The 22,990-nt window shown below is 54.4% G+C and overlaps 1 protein-coding gene across 2 annotated transcripts in view; it reads left to right on the forward strand.

Moving 5' to 3' along the window:
• The window catches only part of GRK5 (G protein-coupled receptor kinase 5), a 225,042-nt gene extending 204,365 nt beyond the window's left edge, over positions 1–20,677 (forward strand). For both annotated transcript variants that reach the window (XM_055560168.1, XM_055560169.1), the window contains 10 exons: positions 1,827–1,890; positions 2,841–2,981; positions 4,533–4,723; positions 7,212–7,249; positions 9,164–9,253; positions 11,350–11,558; positions 15,836–15,973; positions 16,761–16,898; positions 17,605–17,736; positions 19,998–20,677. In XM_055560168.1, coding sequence (XP_055416143.1) covers positions 1,827–1,890; positions 2,841–2,981; positions 4,533–4,723; positions 7,212–7,249; positions 9,164–9,253; positions 11,350–11,558; positions 15,836–15,973; positions 16,761–16,898; positions 17,605–17,736; positions 19,998–20,096 — 1,240 coding nt within the window. In that variant the 3' untranslated portion in view covers positions 20,097–20,677. The remainder of the gene's footprint in view (positions 1–1,826; positions 1,891–2,840; positions 2,982–4,532; positions 4,724–7,211; positions 7,250–9,163; positions 9,254–11,349; positions 11,559–15,835; positions 15,974–16,760; positions 16,899–17,604; positions 17,737–19,997) is intronic.
• The last annotated feature ends 2,313 nt before the right edge of the window (positions 20,678–22,990 follow it).

Below are 22,990 nucleotides of genomic sequence, written 5' to 3' on the forward strand. Positions count from 1 at the left end.
CAACAAGGGGACAAGAGTTAACAGTACTGTATCATTTACTGAAAATTTGCTAAGAGGGTAGATCTTAAGTGTCCTTGGAAGAAAGGAAGGAAAGAAGGGAGGGAGGGGGGAATGTTAATTTGGGGAGGTGATAGGATGTTAATTAGCTTGACTGGATGATCATTTCACAATGTATCAGATCAGATCAGTCGCTCAGTCGTGTCCGACCCTTTGCGACCCCATGAATCGCAGCACGCCAGGCCTCCCTGTCCCTCACCAACTCCCGGAGTTCACTCAGACTCACGTCCGTCGAGTCCGTGATGCCATCCAGCCATCTCATCCTCTGTCGTCCCCTTCTCCTCCTGCCCCCAATCCCTCCCAGCATCAGAGTCTTTTCCAATGAATCACAATGTATACATATATCCAAACATCAAGTTGTACACTCTTTCTCAATTACACCTCATTAAAGCCAAAAAAAGAGAGGGGGAAAAAACCTGACTTTTCTTAGCCAAATAGGCCAGCAATGAAAAAACACACGCTATCTACAAGGTGGAGTCCTTTGCTGCAACTAAGTGGCCATTTCTTTCTTTACTCCATGAGCCCCACCTTTGCCCCATGATCAGAGGCTCGTCTCATTAGACATTATAAATGGTTTTGGCTAGTTAAAATGGGGAATCGAGAGACATAAGGTGATTAGTCATAAATATCAGTCGTGCTAGTTGTAAAGATGGAGAAGGCAACAGCACCCACTCCAGTACTCTTGCCTGGAAAACCCCATGGACGGAGGAGCCTGGTGGGCTGCAGTCCATGGGGTCGCTAAGAGTCGGACACGACTGAGCGACTTCACTTTCACTTTTCACTTTCATGCCCTGGAGAAGGAAATGGCAACCCACTCCAGTGTTCTTGCCTGGAGAATCCCAGGGACGGGGGAGCCTGGTGGGCTGCCGTCTATGGGGTCACACAGAGTCGGACACGACTGAAGTGACTTAGCAGTAGCAGTAGCAGCAGTGGTAAAGAACCCACCTGCCAAAGAAGGAGACTAAGAGATACAGGTTCAACCCCAGGGTCGGGAAGATCCCCTGGAGAAGGGAATGACAACCCATTTCAGTGTTCTTGCCTGGGAAATCCCATGGACAGGGGAGCCTACCCAGGGTGCAGTCCATAGGGTCGCAAAGAGTCGAACACAACTGAAGCGACAGAGCACGCACACACACACACACACACACACACACACACACACCTTTTGGCAGACAGGATCTTCCCCTGTCCTGGGGTTCAGGGGAGTCCAACGCCCTCGGTCCTTAGAGAGTAACCAGACTGGTCGTAGGGATCAGCAGCCTCTGTGTTCCCAGGAGGCCCATCTTCCCAGGGCACGTCTGCAGGAAGGAACAGCTCGGGCGCCTGGGGACAGGAGGCGCAAGCTGTTCCGCCAGGCAGGTGTGGACGCGGGGCTGCGGTTTCCTTCCTGGCCTCCATGGGACACCGAGCCTGACTCCTGGCCCTCTCTCTTCTCCCTGCATTGAGGACACAGCTTCCTTCTGAGTGCAGCCGCAGAATTTGCATTTGGGAGAGAGAGGGGAACCACAGGGAAAGTGCAGTGAAGCAGCCTCTGCTCACGTTTTTCAAGCCTCCTGCTCTTTCCTTCCAGTCCAGGGCGGAGGGCGCCCAGCCCCTGAGCCAGTGGTTGAGGGTCGCATCTGCAGCGGTGGTTCCTGAGGGTTCCCAGGGCGGGGTTTGGAGGTGTGTGCCTTGCCCCGCTCAGCTCCTCTCAATGCTGCCCTTGTCTGTTTCTTAATTCTGCATCTTAATGCTATGAGACCCATGCTGGATTTTTGCTTTTCTTCCAGGCAACCGGTAACCAAAAACACTTTCAGGCAGTACCGAGTACTAGGAAAAGGGGGCTTTGGGGAGGTGAGTGAACATCCACATATTCATGAAAAGTTTCTGGACTCTTGTCACCTTTACTGTCCCTTCCGGATTGGCCTGAAAAGTGTCCAAAGCAGGGCTTCTGAGCAAATGGCTGGGTCACGCGCCCCCTGGTGGAGAAGGCGGGTGAGGCTGGGGCCTTGGGAAGGTCACCGGTGTCTGAGGAAGGGAAGGAGGGTGGCTGGATGGAGATGCTGGAGCCAGCCTCAGGCAGGGTTCAAGTCTACAGAAGGAAATGTGTGTCCTTGATTGTGTTTGGAGGGTAAAGTGAGGACATGAGGGGCCTAAGTATGGCCCGGCCATGCTGTTAATATGCACTGTTATGCTTAACCTGATCTTCCCCAACCTTGTCATTCCCGTTTTAGAGATGAGGAAAACTGACGTTCAGAATGGTTAGGTAACCCAGGCAAGGTCACACAGCCGAATAAGGGCAGAACTAAGATCAGATCCAAATGCCCTGGGTCTCATTCCTCCAAATCATACAGTCAGAGTTCCCAGGGGTCTCCCATGGCTGCCCCCCTCCCCAAATAAGCCTCTCCTACCAGCAGCTGGTCCTTCAAAGTCCCCAGTTATTAGCAGCTGCATCTGGTTGGAAGCTTGGGACAGAGAAAATCTAGTTGCCCCTGAGACAGGAACGGTTCTTTCAGCCTCGGCCAGCCATGTAAACTGGTATAGATGGCTGCTTCTCCACCTCCAAGGGCTTGGGTTCACCTGAGATGGCACCAAAGTCATCTTGACGGCAGGGTCCTGGGAGCAGTGGGTCCATGGCCAGGTCTTGCTCACTCCTGAGGCTGGTATACCCACAGGCCAGGGCACGGCCGGCTCTGGCCGCTGTGGTTCCCAGCCCTGGAGACACCACATCCTGGCCTGGAGGAGCCTCAGAACGGCTTGGTCTCATGTGCCGTTTGCGCTTGTCTTCTCTTTTGCCCCCACAGGTCTGTGCCTGCCAGGTTCGGGCCACGGGTAAAATGTACGCCTGCAAACGCTTGGAGAAGAAGAGGATCAAAAAGAGGAAAGGGGAGTCCATGGCCCTGAATGAGAAGCAGATTCTGGAGAAGGTCAACAGTCGGTTTGTGGTAAGTGTCAGGGCCTGGGGGACAGCCCCGCCTTCAGGTGACTGGAAGTGTAGCAGAGCACCCCCTCCAGGTGACCGGAAGTGTCCAATGCTCCATCCTTCTAAAGGCAGTTGGGACTGACTGTGTCCTGTCCCTGGAGCTAGGCTGGCTCCCCTCTAGGTATGAGCTTCTGTTAATACCTCCGTGGAAGAAAGGGGCCCAGCCAAGGAGCTTTGTTTCCACAAACCCCTTAGGCTGGTTTCATCATAGGAGCCCGAAGCGTCAGGCCCATCTCGTTTATACCCGCCTGTTACTCCGTCCAGGCAAGGCTCTTCTGCAGTAACAAACCAACCCCCAACTCAGAGTAGCTGGAAGCGGCAAAGGGCTCTCATCTGAAGTCCTGTCAGATGAGGCATCCTTCTCCACCTTCCCGCAGACGGATGCCCCTCCACACCCGCTGGGGTAGTGGGGACCTGGAAGGGGACCTGTGTTTGGCCAGCTCTCAGCATCTCTCCCACTTGTTATTATAAAACACCATATATATATGGGTAAAAAAGTCAAACCTCACAGAAGGATGCCAAGTAAACATAGAAGCCTCCCTCTTTGAGTAACCACTGCAGACATGTTGGGCTTCCCTGGTGGCTCAGACGGTAAAAAGTCTGCCTGCAATGCAGGAGATGTGGGTTCAATTCCTGGGTTCAGAAGATTCCCCCGGAGAAGGAAACGGCAGTCCATTCCACTATTCTTGCCTGGAGAATCCCATGGACAGAGGAGCCTGGCGGGCTATATAGTCCACGGGGTTGCAAAAAGTCAGACATGACAGAGACTTTTCACTTCACTTGATACATATACAGGCTTTATTATTTTTAGCCAATGGGATCTTGCAACAAATCTTAGCCTGAAGCATTGCTTCCCTTAAATTGTAAATCTTCTATAACCTGACAGATAGCTGCACCTCTTTTTTAAAGCTGTGCACCATTCCTGTGTACAGGGAGGAGAGAGGCCGTGACCTGTGCAGCCACAGGTAGAAATCACTTCTGGTTTTGAAGGCATCACAACAGACAAGGCTGCCCCGGGTCCATCCATCCTTCAACATCCCTTTGGCGTATTTCTGTGGGGATGTCCAGGAGATGGATTCCTGGCGGAGGAATCACTCTGTCAGAGAACATGTGCATTTCCCCCAGTTACACCCCCACCAGTTGTGCCTGATGGCAAGCAGCACCATCCACCCAGGCTGCCTGCATTCCCCAGAACTGGCGGGTTTTGTAAGGGGATGCCCAAAGGGGACAGAAGTTCTAACCACCTGATGCACGCACATGCTTTTGTGACTTAAAAGCAACAGACACCGTCCTGTCGGGACCCATGAAAGGTGCCAGCTGCCCCTTCTGACTCTGCTTCCTTGCCTGGAACTGCCGAATTGGATGGAGGGGCAGCAATGGGGCTCAGGGGGTGGTGTGAAGTGGCTGCAGCTCCCCACGCTAGTCCTCCCACCCAGCTTCAAGGACCCCTGAGGAAGAGGAGCAGATGTGGGGGTCCCTGGAACCCCAGTGCATGGCCGTCTTGTGCTCCCAGGTCAACCTGGCCTATGCCTACGAGACCAAGGATGCCCTGTGTTTGGTCCTGACCATCATGAACGGCGGGGACCTGAAGTTCCACATTTACAACATGGGGAACCCCGGCTTCGAGGAGGAGCGCGCCCTGTTCTACGCGGCAGAGATCCTGTGCGGCCTGGAGGACCTCCACCATGAGAACATTGTCTACAGGTGAGCAGGCAACCCCAGGTCCCCCATCTGAACCTGAGTGAGTGAGGCCAACCCTTCCATGCTCTGAATTGGTCACTCAGCCTTGCCCTCGAGTTGAGGCCAGGTCATCACCCTTGAGTCAGACAGACTCCCACCCTGGAACCGAGAAAGGGAGGGGGATCGCTTGGCGGGGGGCCAGGTGTTCCCTCCGAGTCGATGAGGTTGGGCCACTGGTCCCTTCCCACCCAGTACCCAGGAAGCTCAGTGAGTGGAGCCTGGTGGTCTAATCCAGAACCAACCCTTGCAGGACTTCTGTAGGATCCCCACTGAAGCAGGCATCAGAATGGACCCCGGTCTCTCCCACCCCAGGACCAGGTGTCCAGATTCTGTGACCAGTGGCCTTCAGACTCTTCTCGCAGGCCTCCTCCAAGAATTTTGAAAATCTCTGTGCCCTCATATGTTCTAAGTAGACACCTAAAATACTCCATCATATGTTAAAATAGTGGCTAGTATTACTGATGTTTTTAAACTGAACTCAAGTGACATCACATATCTAAAGGTATCCAGTGGAATCTAATTGCTGTAGCAAATTGACCTCCACCATCATGTAACTAGAAAAAAATGCATGAAAACTCTTTAATGGTAAGGAATTTTCTATCATTCTCTACTTCCTTCAGCCTCCAGAGACTGTTATTTTACTGTAATATACTTTTTGCATAAAAGTCCATGATCAGCATTCCACTCTGAAATATATGGATGTAGATAAGATTTTTAAAAAATTCTCACTGACAGTAAGGCTCTAAGTGTTAAAGTAATTTCTTCTGTTGAATTGCCCTGATAATTATGATGAGTAGGTCCCACTTCTAATTGGGACCCTGGAGGTTTCACCCTATGGAGCTGGGCACCATAGCAATATGCAGGAGTAGGGAGGAACTTGCTTTTCTTCTGTCAGTTGGGAGAAGAGCTATTGAGAAAGGACAGGTGGGAGGGGAGATCCTGTAAGATGCTAGGACAAGGCACTATGATGCTAAGGATCTAGAAATGCATATTCTTGAAGTCCCAGCACATGGGTGACTCTCTCATCCCCCACCCCCACTGGGCACACACACCCCAGTTTGAAGACTTTTGTCACAGGGCTATTGGCTAAGAATATCTTGGGAGCCCAAGGTTTTGAAAATAAGGAGGAATGGTCTTGATGACATGCCCTCCCCCCACCCCCCACACCTCCCAATTTATGCTTTTGTTTTGTTTTCATTCAAGTGAGAAGAGAGTCAGAAAAATTTCCCTAAGGGTTGAAAAAAGAATCCTCTACTTGATTGTTTTTCTCTTAAAAAGAAAAAGAAAAAAAGGCATCCCTCCAAGTTCTAGCCTTTCTATAATACTAGGGAGAAAGAGAACCACGGTGCCTGCCTGGCCCGACCCCTTGCTATAGCCTCTCTGTGGGTGTGGGTTCTGTGCCCACTAGCCAGCTGTCTTTCCAACCTGGTGGTCGGTGGTGGCCGATTAATTGAAATGAGGTCTCCTGCCCTTATTTGGAAGGGTTAGCACATCAAAAGCATGGAAATTAATAACAATGGCAACAAAAGTATGTTGTAATAAGTAAACACATACAGACCCCAATTATCACTTTGTGAGCTTGCATCACTGGATTGGACACATGAACCTCTCCCCATGAGGACAGCTGCCCTCAGTTTAATGAACAAAGCCAGTTGGTTGAGAACCAAATCCTCAGTCCAGATGCCATGTGTGGCATCTGCACAATGGCTTACCCGCATTACACACCCTGTCCTGTTGGTTATTCAATTCACAGAGAAGAGCTTTTATTAATAAAACCAGACACTTCTGCTGCCTCTCCCCCTTACAGTGGAAAGGTTCTCTTTCTCATGAGCATGACCATGTCTTGTAAAGAGAAGAGAGACCTTGGAGACTGGAGGAGGTGGCCGCGCCTACAGCTGCGCCTGGTGGCTCTGCTTCCTCCCAGGCTGTGGCTCAGCTGGAGCTGGGGAAAGTGCCAGGCTTCCCGGGGGCCCCATCCCAAAGTGGGTCTTTGTCCTGGAGGTTACCATTCTCTCCCTTACTATTCTCTGACCCAATTCTACAGCTGGGGTTTTGTCCTCAATAACTTCTCTCCCTTCATTCCCAGGCCTGGCTCTTGCCTTCAGGGCATCCGGAGACCTCGAGGTCTTCCCATCCCTGGAGGAGGTCTGTCACCTCCCAGCCCCAGGGGTCCTCGGTGCACAGACTAACCTTTGCCTAACTCCTTTTCAGTCACTCTCCAGAGTCAAGAGGATACCTATGGCAGACAGCAGCACTTGTTTTAAGTTAATACCGGAGGGAGAGAAGTGAGCCCAAGATGGTCTTGACCCAGAGAGAGACCAGACCTCCTGAGCCCAGAGTTGGGGAGGGAATACTCAGGCTTGAGTAGCTCAAGGGGGTCCACAACAGACGCTGGTGTGCCCTTGCCACCCAGAACACTCACATTCACATGCTGGTGATCTTTCCCTTTCAGAGATTTGAAACCTGAAAATATCCTGTTAGACGATTACGGTAAGTCAGGCAGCAGCCCCGGGGATCCTTTTCCTGCTCTGTAGCTGAGCGTCACATCCCAAAGGGAGCAGGAGGCTTCCAACAGAGACTCAAAGATGCTGACCCAGGGTCCAGGGGAGGGCAGAGGGCGTGGACAAAGCTCCTACTTGGCAAAGAAGGATGTGGCTTGTGATTTTTCCCCTTAAGCAAATTGTTGCAGTGGAGGGTGGGGGACAGGAAGAGAAAGAGAGAACCAGCACTGAGTGAGGAGTGGAGGGTTCCAGAGACTCTGGGCAAACATCTAACTCTCACGCAACTTCCCTCACCCCATCTTTCTAGTCTGTGAAATGGAAACAGTGGGCCTTGCCCTGCCTTCTTCAGATGGTGGAGGGTGGTGCTGAGGTTCTGACAAGATACCTTGATAAGTTGTTTTACCAACTGTGCGTGCGTGCATGCTTAGTCGCTCAGTCCTGTCGACTTTGCGACCCCACGGACTGTAGCCCACCAACCACCTCTGTCCGTGGGATTCTCCATGCAAGAATACTGGAGTGGGCTGCCATTTCCTCCTCCAAGGGATCTTCCTGACCCAGGGATTGAACTCCGGTCTCCTGCATTGCAGCTGGACTCTTTACCATCTGAGCCACCAGGGAAGCCAGCTCTATGTTAGGTGTTATTACTTATCTGTCATCATTGTTATTTTCGTGTGTGTTTGTGCACACTCACATGGATAACAAAGAGCCACCACAGGAGCCCCTCGCGACTATTTAGACTATCACACCTGGGAAAGGGTTGTCACATCTTCTGTCTAACTAAATTGCCCTATCTTTACAGAGGGAGCAGGGCCAGTTGACCCTGTGCCCATTTTACAGATGATAAGATTGAGGCTCACAGGAGCCTACTCTCCAAGGCCCCCCCAAATATCAGTGGGGAGTGGAGACCCGAAACTAGGTCTCCCTGCCAGCAAATCCCAGGCCACGGGGAGGGAAGGGGAGGGAGAAGACCTCGAGAAGAGGTTTGAGTGTGATGCTGTCAGGCCGAGAGCTCAGGGCCCACTGCCCCTCTGTGTATGCACCCAGAGCCCCCAAGGGTTCTTGTTCCCTGCTGGTCTCAGAACCGTGCCTACGACCAATCTGTCACCCAACAGCTGGAATCTGCATGCTGTCTCCCCTCGCACCATTCCTGCCTTCGTTGGGGGCCACTGAGCCAGCAGGCTCCACTCAGCTCCAGCCTCTTGGGGGGGCTCCCCGCTTTAGGCCTTGTTGAAATCCAGGCTGGGGAGTGGCTCAGTGTTCCTTCCTGCAGGGTCAGATGAGGCCATGACCCTGCCGGGTTGGCCGCTGGAAGAGACAGTGCCAAGGTGCGCTCTTAGCACGGGGTCGTCTCTGCCTTTTGGGGGTCAGTTCTGGCCCGGGAGCCCCAATGCTACCTCCCAGTCTCTGCTGGTCTGGGCGGCAGGTTCTCCAAAGGGAAACAAACAAACAACCCCAAAGACCAACAAGGCAGAACAGGGAGTTGCTTCCCAAGTTGCTTTGTGATTTTTCCCCTTAAGCAAATTGTTGCAAAATGTCAGGAGAATCTCACATTTTCCCATGAATCAATCCCAGAATCGAGCCAAGGCATCTTAAACTTTGTGATGTTAGCCTTACAAGAAGCCCCTTAGGGCATTTTATGAGGCTGGTCTGCCATCATCCAGCTGAATCCAGGGGTCCTATTGCATCTTTATGTTTTTCTCCCTAAAAGTAATAATTTACCCCTGACCTCTGACACCTGACTCTCGCGATGGTTCACAATCACCCTGCATGGCCCACTGGGTACCACTCTTCTTGGTACAAATGAAAGGCGAGGGCCCCATGGCAAGTCTAGGGCCCTGCCCAGGGTGGATCAGATGTCCGCAAGACCACCCAGGGACCCGCTGACTCTGCTGTCCCCCATCAGGCCACATTAGGATTTCGGACCTGGGCCTGGCCGTGAAGATCCCCGAGGGAGACCTGATCCGCGGCCGGGTGGGCACCGTTGGCTACATGGGTGAGTGTAGGCATGGCTCCTCCCTGAGCTGGGCCCTCGAAGCCACTGGCCTCTTTGTGCAACTTGCAGAAGTAGTCACGTGGGAGGCGGGAAGTTGTAGCCAGGGTCAGGGAAGTGTTGGGGCCCCAGGGTGTCTTGACTACACTGAGTTCTCCAGCCCCCACCCCCAGCCCCGCCTGTGTCTCAAAGCCACACCCCTCCCTGGGCAGTTTCAGAGCTGACACACAGAGTTGCCTGGGGTGTGGGTGTAGTAGGGGTCTGGTGAATTGGCAGACAGCCTTTCAGAGTGACCTCGAGAGCGGGGAGGTCACTAGGAAGGGCCCAGAAAGGAGAGGAGCACGCTACCTACTGTGTCACAGAGCCCCGTTCCAAGGAGGGGCCAGCCGTGGCTCCTGCCCTGTGTCCCCTGAGCCTTCTCAGACACCGCTGCCCTGGAGCTACACTGGTCCCCCGGGGTCTGCCTTCCAAATAGGGATATTCCCTGGGCATCTTCCCATACACCTCAAACACATCCACCCGCTCACCCCAGGAGGCAGGGGACTCGAGAAAGCTCCAAGGGATGGGGACACTGTTGTCCTCCTCTGGGCTCATGCCAGCAGCACACGCTCAGGGTTCTGGACTCTGGTGTCAGAGGGTCCTTTTCAGATTGCATGATATTGGGGGACCCATGGGGTATGTGTCTATGTGTATGTCGGAGGTATGTATACCTATGTGAATGCTGATGGATGGGCAGATGAATAGATGATTAATAGGTAATAGATAATTGATGGATGATGGATGACCGGGTTAATAAATGGATGGATAGATGATAGATGGATGGATAGATGATGGATGGATGGGTGATGGGTGGATAGATGATAGATGGATGGATGATGGATGGATGGTATGGATGGGTGATCGATGGATAATGGATGGATAGATGATGGATGGATGGATGATGGGTGGATAGATGATGGATGGGTGATAGATGGATGATGGATGGGTGGATGATGGGTGGACAGATGATGGATGGATGGTATGGATGGGTGATCGATGGATAATGGATGGATAGATGATTGATGGATGGATGGATGATGGGTGGATAAATGATGGGTGGATGATGGATGGATGGATGATGGATAGATGGATGGGTAATGGATGGATGGATGATGGATGGATGGATGGATGATGGGTGGATGGATAGGTGATGGATGGATGGATGATGGATGGATAGATGAGGGATGGATGGGATGGATGGGTGATAGATGGATAATGGATGGATAGATGATTGATGGATGGATGGATGATGGGTAGATAGATGATGGATGGGGGATGGATGGATGATGGATGGATGGATGATGGATGGATGGATGGATGATGGGTGGATGGATGATGGGTAGATGGATGATGGGTGGAGGGATGGGTGATGGATGGATGGGTGAGTGATGGATGGATAAATCCATGTGTGCACTCTGTGTGCCTGCTTGGGCATCTGTGTCATCTTCTAGTGCACAGTGTCCACACCCATGTGGATACATTTGCCTTCCTGGATGTATGCGACCTGCCTATCTTCTCTTGCACTTCTCTGGTGAATCTATAATCCATTTAATCAAAGTGTTAGGGAAGTCACAGTGAGACGCTGCTGGAATTCCAGATACATTTAAAATCATCTTTACTTTGGGTGGACACACTTTCATTCATTGAGACGAATGTGTGTGCAACACCTACTGTATGCCAGGCATCCTACCTGTTATCAGGCACAGCAGGAAATGAGGCGGCTCGCAGTCTAGTAGGGGAGACGTCAAGGGAACAGGATATTTCCATCCACCATGGTCAGGCTTCTGAAGCCACAGTCAGAGTCCTTTGGGAGTGCAGAGAAGAGCAACCAAGGCAGGCTCCCAGGAAGAGGAGGTATTTCTAGTAGTTGGTGGGCAGGAGTCAGCAGCGGGAAGGGATCCCAGCCCTGGAGCCCCAGGCCTCCTGCGAGCAGTACCATCACTCCTAGTTGCAGGACGTCCTGAGGCCCCATTAGCATCTCAGTCCTGGCCTCATGTGCCTGGCTCTGACCCACCACCAGCTGTCTCTCACATCCCCTGGATCTCCTGCTCTGCCCCCAGCTCCAGAGGTCCTGAACAACCAGAGGTACGGCCTGAGCCCCGACTACTGGGGTCTGGGCTGCCTCATCTACGAGATGATCGAGGGCCAGTCGCCCTTCCGCGGCCGCAAGGAGAAGGTGAAGCGGGAGGAGGTGGACCGCCGGGTGTTGGAGACAGAGGAGGTATACTCGTACAAGTTCTCCGAGGAGGCCAAGTCCATCTGCAAAATGGTGAGCTCCCAGTGAGCCAGACATCATCCTAGGGCTGGTGTCCAGTGCCAGCTCCCCTCCCAGCCCCTAGCCGAGAACAGCAAACAGGCAGATGGGAGCAGGGGCAGGGCATGCTAGGGTGTGGGCGATGAAGCCATAGGGTCTGTGGACTGGGGTGTTTGACAGACACTTCCAGGAGGGAGCCTGGGGTGGGGCAGGGTGGCTCTGTGACAAGGGCCATGAAGCCATAGGGTCTGTGGACTGGGGTGTTTGACAGACACTTCCAGGAGGGAGCCTGGGGTGGGGCAGGGTGGCTCTGTGACAAGGGAGAGGGGCTGCAGTGAGCAAGGAGAGGCTCCCTTATGTGCAGCTCTGGGGGGAGGTCAGCATGGGGGAGAAAGGGGATGCTCCCAGCTGGCCCCCAAGATACAAAGGCATCAGGACAGCCCCTACCCTTGACCTTGGGCCTCCTGTTCCGTCCAGCTCTGGGTCCCTGGTGCTGCTCTGAGGCCAGGGGCTGTAGGCAGTGGGTGGTGATAGTTTCGGCCTTCGAACATCATTTAATCACGTTTTCCACCCACTACATGGAGTGTTGGTCACACTTGCTGAGGTCCTGAGTGACAGCATCCATAGATAGAGAATTTGACCCGGCCCCAGGCAGGGCTCACTCAGGGTGGGACCTTTAGTCAGGCTAGTGGGCAGGGGCCAGACTTGGGGGCTGGAAGCCAGATAGAGGATGGGGTGGCAGGACCTCAAAAGTGAAGCTGGAGAGAGTCCACCCTTGGACTGAGGCCCTTCTGGGTTCCAGCGGGCCTGCTTCCTTCCCTGCCTGGCTCTCTGGCTCCCGAGTCCCACTTGTGCCCCCCAGGGCCCTCTTCCCTCTGGCTTCAGTACTGCTGTGCTGGGAGCTGCCCACTAATGCCAGCCGCCCTCTAACACCAGCCATGCGGGGACAGGAAGGGCCTGAGCGCCCAACACTTGGCACCTGCAAACCCCCAGGTCCCTTCCTCTGCTCTGCAACTAGAACAGCAAGACCAGGATCTGACCCTCAGGGTCTGAAATGTGAACATCAACAACCAGGCCAGAGTCCAGAGAAAGGCAGGCCTGGGAAACTGATGAAAAGTAGCAAAGTTTCTGCTTCTAGAAAATTCGAGGCTGCACTGCTAGGGACCCCAGAGCCATTTGGCCTAGCTCCTGCCCCCAGAAGCCTGCCCTCCTGGAGCCGGCCACCCGCTGCCTGACCACTTCCTCTCACCAGCCTCGGTCTGACGTCACAGAGGCACGGGGAGAAGGATCTGGCCTAAAGCTGCCATCTGACCCCTTCCAAAGAGGAACCGTAGGTCTGTCATTTGTGTGTGTGAGAGACCATGAGGGAGGCATGGCGTGTACACAGGCAAACACATGCCCGGACCACATGCCTGGGCCAGCCTGCAGCTGGGCGGCCTCCAAGGAAACAGGTAGTCACGGCAGCCAGAGCTGGGATAGAGGGACAAGAGGAGCAAGGCAGCAAGAGGCAGGTACATGGAAATGTGGGGTACCCTCGGGGATGGTTGAAAACAGGGGGGTTGAAAGGGGACCCAACAATACTTGGTTGATGTTGCAACTAGGTACCTATCTGCTGGGACCTAACTGGGTGAGGGATGGAAGGTCAGTGCATCATCAAGTGCCCTAGGTCAGGGTCAAGAATTCAGAGAAGCAGTTCTTGGGACACCCTAAGAGCAACAGGGGACCCGCTGAGAGGACAGAGAGGCACAGAGGGCCCCCTGCCCACAGTCATCGGCTCGGGGGCACTGCTATTCCTCTGCTGCCCCCTGGTGGCCACTACAGGGAAGGAGGCAGCTGAGCCTGGGGCTCCAGGCAAACCTGGGCTTACAGGTGCAAATATCAAAACCAAGGTCCCCTCGTCTTTCTCAGCTAGAAGAACCTCTAGAGCCCTCTGGTCTTGCTCTGCCTCCTTGCAAATGACCCTGAGGCCTTGTAAGTCTGATCTTGGACTTCCTCCATGCCCGTAACCTCAACCCATCTGGTCTGGCAGCCAGGCTCGCCCTGTCACCACCAAGGGACACCAGGCTCAGGACATAGCAGGGCCTGATCGTAAGGAGACCTCGGAGGCCCAGGGCAGCTCCAGCCCCCACCTGCTGAGGAAGACTTTTCTACAAACAGCAATAAAGTTAGTCCCCAGCCCTCATTCCATCTTGGCAGCCACAAGACCCCCTCCACTGCCCCTGTGGTCCAGAAGTGCATGCATCTCATTGTCCTGTCTCCTGGGTCCGGTCCCTAAGCCCAGACCTCAGCTCCCACCTTTATTAGGCCCCTGCTGAATCCAGCACTGTTCCTTCCCCACTAGCCCTGTATCCGTCTCAGTCTCACCCATCCTTCCAGCCCATCTCTAGTCATCCTCCTCCAGGAAGCCCTCTCTGCCTGCCCCATCCACCTAAACTCAAACCATCTCTCCCTCTTGCTTCTCCTGGTTTACACCTGATATAATATTTATGAACTCTTGACCTGATGCCCAGGTTGCAAACAGGCAACATATAGGTGGGTGTTTATTTTAGCTGAACAGTGTTTTAGAAAAAAAGTGAAGAGTGGGTTAATTTCCAAGATTTTTAAATGGGGCAAAAGCACATAAAAACCTGGATTTTCTGGCTTCTTTTGAAAAAAGCAGAAGCCCCGGATACCTGCCAACATTCCTGCCTGGCAGGAGCTGAGGGACAGCCTGGCATGGCCCATGCAGCCCACCCTTCACCTTTTTCCCTCACTGTGTCATCTGTCTGGCCAGCCCCTGCAGCCTTTGGGCCTTGCAGCCTCTGCGATTTCTTGGAGACAAGCAAAGCCCCAGGAGAAGAGCAGGAGTGGCCCCGAGCCACCAGTCCATGGGGCCAAGCCTGCCTGGGGGGTCGGTAGACCGAGTGGGGCGACGTTGTGAGCGGCTGTCACAGCTTCATCCCTTCGAGGCCGTGATCCGTTGCTCGCCCCACTGTCGCCTTTCACTCCTTAGTTTGGGGTGAGGGCAGTCCCAGCAAGTCTCCTCTCCAGACTGTGGACCCCAGGAGGCCCCCTGCCTCTCAGAATGAGCATATGCAGAGGCCACCAGGACACTGATAGAAGAAAGGGCTGGACTCCCTCCAAGGTGCGAGCTGCCCACTTAGATTTCTGTCTCAAAGCAGACACTTAGTAGATTCCAACTGTGTACATGGTGGAGTGCTCAGTGTGGCGGGGAGGAGAGAGAAGCACAGGCTTCCCCTGGGACTGGGGAGGGGGCTGATGCCCTGCAGTCATGTGGGGGCCCCGCCTCATCTTCAGCTGTGGCCCGCCCCTCCCCCTCCCTTCCCCTTCCTCCTCCGCCCTCCCCATCTTTCATTCATACCTTCCTGCAGTTTGGTCTGGTGGCATGTCTGTTCCTGCAGCCCCTTCCTCTCCTAATAACCCTCCATCCTGCCTTTTGTTTGTGATGATGACCTTCCTCCACCCCCAACCATTCTTGGCTCCCCACTACCTCTGTATTAAAATCCTACCTCCAGACCTGGCCTTCAGGACCCTCCATCACTCTCCCCAGCTGGTCCCTTTCACTCTGACCCATCTCTCTCACTCCCATCCTTCCCTCAGACTCAAAGATGAGTCACAGGCCCCTCCAATGCCTTCTCCCGGCTTAGAAAGCCTGTCTCAAAAGCCCCCTCCCCAGACCACCTCCTGATCCCTCAGCTAACAGCCAGTTCTCATTTCCTTTGCCACCGTGGGGTCACATCTGCCTTGCCCTGATGGGTCCTCTTAACATGACTTTGCTGAGGCCAGACCCTCAGCATCCCGTCTCTCGGCACCTCCTGGGTGCAAGTCTGCAATGTACTTGCGAATCACGTAAACGAATGAGAGAACCCACAGACCAGCCTTTGCCCTTGGTAGCTTACCTGGAGCGGAAGAGGGAATGCCAGTTCAGCACACACTAGTGGGTGCCAGGTACGCACCAGGCTCTGGACATGCAGTCGTGGGCAGAATTAGACAGGACTCCTGCTCTCCTGAGGGTTCCAGGCATCTGAGCACGCTGGGATCCTGGGACCACAAAGCGCACCGCGGTTCAGGGGAGCCTCCCGAATCAGGGTCGAGCGGTGTCTGATGGGAACCTGGGGTGGCCCAGGGCTGGTGGATGCGAGCGAAGGGATGTCTTGGCAGGGGATGGCTCGGGGATTCTTGTGTGGAAGGGAGGTGATCACAGGCTCTCCAAAGCCCCTCGCCCCTCAGGCCTCTGGCCAGGAGGAAAGGCCCCCCACCCGGCATGTCCTCATGGGGCTTTCCTTTTGCAGCTGCTCACCAAAGATGCAAAGCAGAGGCTGGGCTGCCAGGAGGAAGGGGCCGCGGAGGTCAAGAGACACCCCTTCTTCAGGAACATGAATTTCAAGCGCTTAGAGGCCGGGATGTTGGATCCCCCCTTTGTTCCAGATGTGAGTAGCTCCCCAGCCTGGACTGAGCCTGTGCACTGGTTTATGACCTTCGACTTTGCTAAATGTCTGTGAGGGGCCCTGGACCAGGGGCTGAGACCCGTGGGCAGGGGGTGGCTCCCATCTGCCAGTAGCAGAGCATCACCTGGTCTGAGGAGGTCTCTCTGCACCCACCCTAGCTTCATCACCTCTATGAAGTTTTCATTTCCAGATTCCTGGGCTCCTAGAGCCCCTGGGAGCCCTCCCCCACCGATCTTGAACTCCCAGAGGGCAGGGCCCGGGTTTGTCTCTGTGAGTCCCTGAACTGCAGCCCCAGAGCATGTTTGGTGGACAAGAGAGATGAAAGAGATCACCAGGGTTACAGCACCAGGTCCATAGCAGCACTGACAACAGCCTCCTGTCCTAGTGCCTCGATTGTCCCCATTTTGCAGGCGAGGAAACTAAGGCCTTCAGGGGTTATGTGACTTTCCCAAAGTACCTAAGCACCACAGCTGGGACCCCAGCCCAGGGCTGTGTGTGGCAGACGAGCCTGCATGGTGACCTACCACTTCTGACTGGCCTCTGATGTGGGAAGGGCCAGAGTGGTCCTCCTGGGGACATGCCCCATCACAGCCTGTGTGGGTCAGTGATGGCAGGAAGGCGCCTTGAGTTCTCATCACCCCAACTGGGGGCCCCTTGGTCCCACTGAGCCAGGGCAGCCCAGGTTCCCAGGGCTGGGGGGAGGCCCTGAGAGACCACCCCTGCGCCCCGCCCCCCACCCCGCTCCCCATTCAAATCCCTCCCTCCCCAGCCCCGGGCCGTGTACTGCAAGGACGTCTTGGACATCGAGCAGTTCTCCACGGTGAAGGGTGTCAACCTGGACCACACGGACGACGACTTCTACTCCAAGTTCTCCACGGGCTCTGTGCCCATCCCGTGGCAAAGCGAGGTGAGCACGGTGGGGTCCTCGGCTTCACCCCAAAGCGGGGGCGGGGCTGCTCCGAGGACAGAAAGGGACGGCGAGGCAGGGGGGGTCGTTATGGTGGGCGGACTGGGGCGGTGGCCTGGGGCGGGTTCAGGAGCTGGCGGGGCGGGGAGAAGAGGCCTATCTGGATGACTCCGGAGAAGCGTGGCTGGGAAACGGGCAGCAGCTGGAGGCCCGAGGTGGGTGATGGAGTCGGGGTGGTTACCTGAGGACTGAAGATGCACCAGCAGGCAAAACTGCATCCCTCCTTTGGGGATCTTAGTGGAGGGTGAGCCAGCAAAGTGCTCCCATTACCGCACTGCACACGGGGATGGAGCCCAGTCCGAGCTGGTTCATGTGAGATAGACATGATGGGGAGGTCAGCCTGCAGCCCTGGAGTGGGACGGTGCAGAGCCCTGGGGTGAAGGAGGAGCTGAGGGTGGCTGGAAGATGAGCGCCTCCATCCCAACCTCCGTGGCCGGCTTCTGTCTTCTGAGTGAGGACGGCTTACCAGGTCTGGGAGAGGCATGGGCAGGCGGGGAGCTGCTGGGGTCTCACCCCGGGCGAGTGGAGGGCCTGGCAGGACCAGGCTTGGGACAGTGTCACCCACGGCCGGGCTGCTGGGCTGCCTGTCCCCCCCGGATGACCTGGACAGCCCCTCACCCCGCCTGTGTTTTGACCGCTTCTCCAGATGATAGAAACAGAGTGCTTTAAGGAGCTGAACGTGTTCGGACCCCACGGTACCCTCTCACCGGACCTGAACCGAAGCCACCCTCCGGAACCGCCAAAGAAAGGGCTGCTCCAGAGGCTCTTCAAGCGTCAGGTGAGACCCTCGCCTCCCACCCCAACCTGGATGCCCTGGTCTCAGCTCCGGGAACCCCAGGCCTGACCCTTCCATAGGACTGAGACCAACTTGCTGGCTGGGGAGACGGGGGGTTGCAGCTGCAGCCTGGAAGGACAGGCAACCTGTGCAAAGTGCCTTGAAACCCACTGGTTAATGAGGTCCCTAGAGCGGAGGGGCAAACCCAAAGTGCACCCTTTGTCAGGGTTCCTCAGCCTCAGCGCTGTCCATGCGTTGGGTTTATTCTTTGTTGTGGGGGCTGTCCTGTGCCTTTAGGGGTTTAGCAGCAGCCCTGGCCTCCAGCCAGTAGATGGCAGTAGCATCCACTCCCGTGTGTCGGTCAAATATGTCCCCAGGGCCTGGGGACAAAAAACGTCCCTGGTTGAGAGTCGTTGTAAAGGCGACGCCAGTTATGCACGCAAAGATTTGACAAAGAACAGGTGTACCTGGTGTTGCAGAGGCGATCCCCACAGAACCTCGGGGCTCCTGAAGAGGGGCCCTGTAGTTTGATGCTGGGCCTTCCAGCCGGCAGCCAGAGGAGACTTTGTCCCTCAGGAAAAGGTATTCTCTCAGAGCCTGGTGTTGGATCAAGGGTTGGTGGGGCTAAATGGGAGAAATGTCCCAGGCAGGACCAGGCAGGCCTTGGAGAGAAACCCCTACCCTCATCCCTGCCACCAAGAAGGGGTTAATCACTATAGCGCCCCCTCCTGGCCTGGCCCTTTAAGAAGGCGTGGTCCCATCCCCAGGCCTGCGAAGCCCCTGGTTCCTTACTCTCCTCTCTCCCAGCCCACAGGAGCAGCCCCTCTCCCCAGGGGGATGAAGAGGTGAAGGCAGGTGCAGCTCTGTCCCCAGACCCTTGGCATCCCACCTCCCTCCCCCTTAAACAACAGGGACGAGGTGGCCGTGGCGCTCCACCGTGGGCCAGGCCCTGCGCTGAGTGCTTTTTGAAGGCGTCTCTTATTTAATCTTCATAAAACCCCAGGCCTCCGTTCAGCTATTCATTCCACCAGTATGTATTGAGAACCTACTCATGCCAGACTGTTACCTGAGGACTTAGGATGCAGCAGCAGGCAAAACCGCATCCCTCCCTTGGGGACCTTAGCGGAGGGTGAGCCCCGGAAGTGCTCCTATCACCCCATTTCACAGATGAGGAAACTGAGGCTGAGAGGGGTTAGGGAACTTGCTCAAGGTCACACAGCCCGTGAGCCCACGCAGAGGATCTGGAATAACAGGGTGGGGAGCATGGATCTGGCAGAATCCAGAGAGAAAATGCAGACTGAGGGCCCAAGTTTGCAGTTTTATCTAGAAATTTCATGAGAGTTTCACCCCCTATTCCACAAACATACGCACCTCCACCTACTATAAAAATATAATTTTCAAATGCCTCCATCAAGTAAAATTGAAATTCCAGACAGAAATGACCTCCATCTCTGACAGGACAGCCCCAGATTCTGGGACAGGTGTTTGCTATGGAAGCTCACAGTCCGGGTTCAAATCCAGCCCTGACCCCTTCCCGGTTGGGTGGCAGCTCAATGACCCTCTCCCAGCCTCTGTTTGCCCACTGGAAAATGCAGGATGGAGATGCTTGCTGCCCGGGGTGGAAAGAGGACTTAGTGGGGTGGAGAACAGTGGCTTCAGCACGTGCCCAACAACACCACCAACAGGGGGAGCAGACGCCCGGAACTTTCCTCTCCTGGGATGGGATGCTGAGAGACTGCCGGGGGTGCTAAGGGTGAGCAGCTCATGGTTCCAGAGCTGGGCACCCAAGAGAGCCCTTTGTATACACAGCCTTGTTTCCTTTTTCCAGCAGCCCTGGGCACAAGTGGCTCCTACCCCACCTTACAAAGGCTAGGCAGCCAACGGAGTCAGACGCTTGCTCAAGGTCACTCAGCTAAGAAGTGGCACATTTAGGGTTTGAACTGGCAGCCTAACTCCAGGCCAGCAGGTCTAACCATGTAGATATTAATATAGAGGGACCGCCTCCTTCCTGGCTTGGGCTTCTGTGAATTCCATAGCTTCTCCCGGGCACCAGGAGAAGCCCTCCGCCCACAGGGTGGTCTGTGGACCTAGGCCTGTGGGGGGAAAACAGAAGACAGCAGAAAGCAAGAGGGAGGGCTGGTCACCTGAGCCTCTTCCGGCTCAGATTCCGAGGCCCCTGTGAGGCGAGGGCCCCAGGGCCTGACTCTGCAATGACTGACTTGCTCTTTCTCCCTCTGTCCTCTCTGCTCACCGCCCTCTCCCAGCATCAAAACAATTCCAAGAGTTCACCCAATTCCAAGACCAGTTTTAACCACCACATCAATTCAAACCACGTGAGTTCAAACTCCACCGGAAGCAGCTAGTTGCAGCTCTGGCCTGAAGTCCACGGTGGGACCAGCCTGGACCCTTCTTCTTAGAAGCAGAATTGCAACCGGAGGAGCTCCCACCCTGGCGGACGGGCGGGGAAGCCCTCCAGGAGCCGGGGAAGGAGGCGGCCCACCCCTGAGATGGGGAGCCTCCCAGTTCCTCAAAGAGATTTCCACTCAGGTCTGTGTTTGGAGGCGGCCCTCGAGCCGAGATGGATTGGACGTGTCTCTGGCGAACATTGCAATAGAAATCCAGTCGGATACAACTTGCACGTATTTTAATAGCATCCTAATAACTAGAACTGAATTTTGTCTTTATTATTTTTAAAGAAAAGTTTTGTAAATTTCTCTATTGTCTCAGTTTACATTTTGTATATTTGTATTTAAAAGAAAGTCAGACTTTGAGGGTGTATATTTTCTGTGCAGCCACTGTTAAACCATGTGTTTTAAGACATTTTAGAGGGGGGTTGGTGGGAGGGGGGGATTTACAACAGCAATGAAAAATGTGACTCAAGACTTCCAGAGCCTCAAATGAGAAAATGTTTTTATTAAATGTAGAAAATGATCCACACTTCACCTTTAAAGGATTGGTTGTATCCATCTCTATAAGCTTTTCCTCATTTGGCATCTTCGTTCTGTTGGCTTGTAACCATCTGAATTAAATGCCCAAAGGCACACTGGGACATCACCCCCAGCCAGAATACCTTCCATTGGGTGCGTGGAGTCACCTGATCTCTGCCCCATCAAAACATGCACTTTCCCTTTGGGGGCACGTGATGCCACCGTTGCTTCAGGCTCGGCCTCCTCTTCCTTCTGAAAGGTGGCCAGTACTTGGAGCTGAGAGTCTTCAGCACAATGGTGTCTAGGCCTCTTTCTTTCTGAACAGGTTCTGACTGCTGGAGCCAGTATGTTTTCAAGGGTCTTGCATTTGGGGATTACTTTATTCTATTTTAAAGAGACACATAGCAAGGATAAGTAGTCATGGAACCCCAAGAGTCCCAAGCCCTTCCGGCCCATGGAAGCATCAGGGGGCAGAGGTCTTGAGTTTGTAGAGGAGAGAGTGGTTTGCCCAGGGCCTCCAGGTATATCCCTTGAGTATATACGGATCAGAGGGTCTTGAGAGCTTCGAGGGGCCCAGGTGACATGGATGGATGGATGGATGTGGTTGGTTCTCCAAGCAAATGGGAGAGGCTGGGCCACCAAAGGAGCTCAGGACTCACCATCCCTTCTGGGCGAGGGAGGGCAGAGGCACGTATTAACTGGGCATCTCAAGTCTCCAGGCACAAGCAGCCCCAGGGGACTTGGTGGCTTTGCCAGCCCAGGAACTCTAGAGGGCCCTTTGAGCATGGCCGTCCAGCCCCAGGTTGCCTCCGGCCTTCCCCGGGTGCCTTCACAAGATGACAAGGAGCAAATCCGCCTTTGCCTCCCCTCCCGGATGGGGTGAAAGGTCAACATCCCATGCTCCCCTGCCTGCCCAGTTGGCCTCGGTCAGACCTGGTCTCAGCCACCAGGCAGCTACCCGGGTTTCTCCCGGTGTGGGCCCTGTACTTCCTGCAGTGACATCTCCCATCAAAATACAGATTCCGGGCTCCACCCCAAACCCACAGAACGGGGTTCTCTGGGAGTCGGTCCAGGAACCCGCTTCTTCAGAAAGCTTGCCAGGTCACTTTGCTGCACCCCGGAGTGTGAGAGCCACTGCCTCAGGCCACCCGTGGGGCTTCCGATTCTCCCAAACTTACTGCTGTAGGTGACCAGGCAGCTTTGGAGCCTGAGGTTTCAGGAAGAGAGAGAAGCCAGTGTGTCAGCCTTGTGTGTAGTTCCCATGCTCTTCCCCAACCCTTGCCACTGGGTCTGGGCGCTAGACAGGCGCCTGACCTTTGCAACTGACCATTTTGAGGCCATTTTACAAGCAAAGAGGAGCCAGGAAACCGTTGGGCTTCCCTCAGATCCCTTTAATACAGTATTATTTTCTTCAAGACCAGCTCATGTCTCCAAGGCTGCTTCCCTTCACTTTCCTGGGCTGAGTACAAGATGAATACAAACAGCCATACTGAATTTTTGCTGAGGAAGTGGAGCTCTTTGACCAGTATTTTAAGATCCTCGAGCTCTGACTGACCTTCCTTTCTTAATGAAAAGAGGGACAGTCATCCTGCTGGGATAGTCACCAGCCCACGCCACCACCCTCCTGTCCGGAAGTTTCATTTATTTTGCTGTATTCACAGCGACCCAAGCTTTTCCAAATCGACTGGTGTGCAGAAGTCAGTCTCTTTGCACCTCAAAGCCAACGCACTGTCGGTTTGCATTAAGCATCCTCAAGGAGCAAGAAAGGAAACATGAATCAGTGTGTTTCTACGTTGTGAGAGCAGAGATGCTAAAAGCACAGAGCTTTGCGTGGCTCTTAGAATCACAGGCGTCTTCCTTCACAGTCACTACCTGCCCCCGAGTGCCCAGAGGACACAGAGTCAGACTCGCTGGCCTTTGCAATCCTGCTCTTCCTTTAGGCGCATTGCTCTGTACAGAGAAGGGGTATCTTCATTTAGAATAGTGCCTGAAAGTCAGCCCCCTCCCCTCGGGGTCCCCACAGGTCCTGCCCCTGGATGCCCCGACCCTGCACCAACCCCCCCCACAAGCTTCTACTCTGGCTTGTTTTCTATAGCTGCATTTTTTTAAAGATTTCTTTTTAATTAAGAAGAAAACTTCCTACCACCCACCTGTCCAGGATGAGGCATATTTGGACAGTGAGTGGATTTAAATCTTTTTACTGCATTGGAGCTCTTCATGGAAGAGCCTTTCTTCCTCCAAGTCGTGATGTTCTTCTCACCGGACCTTCGCTGACTTTGTGCCTTGGACGTGAGACGCAGGGTCTTGCAAAAGCGGTCTCTGCTTCCACT

Source organism: Bubalus kerabau, chromosome 22 (assembly GCF_029407905.1).
Source record: "Bubalus kerabau isolate K-KA32 ecotype Philippines breed swamp buffalo chromosome 22, PCC_UOA_SB_1v2, whole genome shotgun sequence".
In the NCBI taxonomy this organism is placed as follows: Eukaryota; Metazoa; Chordata; class Mammalia; order Artiodactyla; family Bovidae; genus Bubalus; species Bubalus kerabau.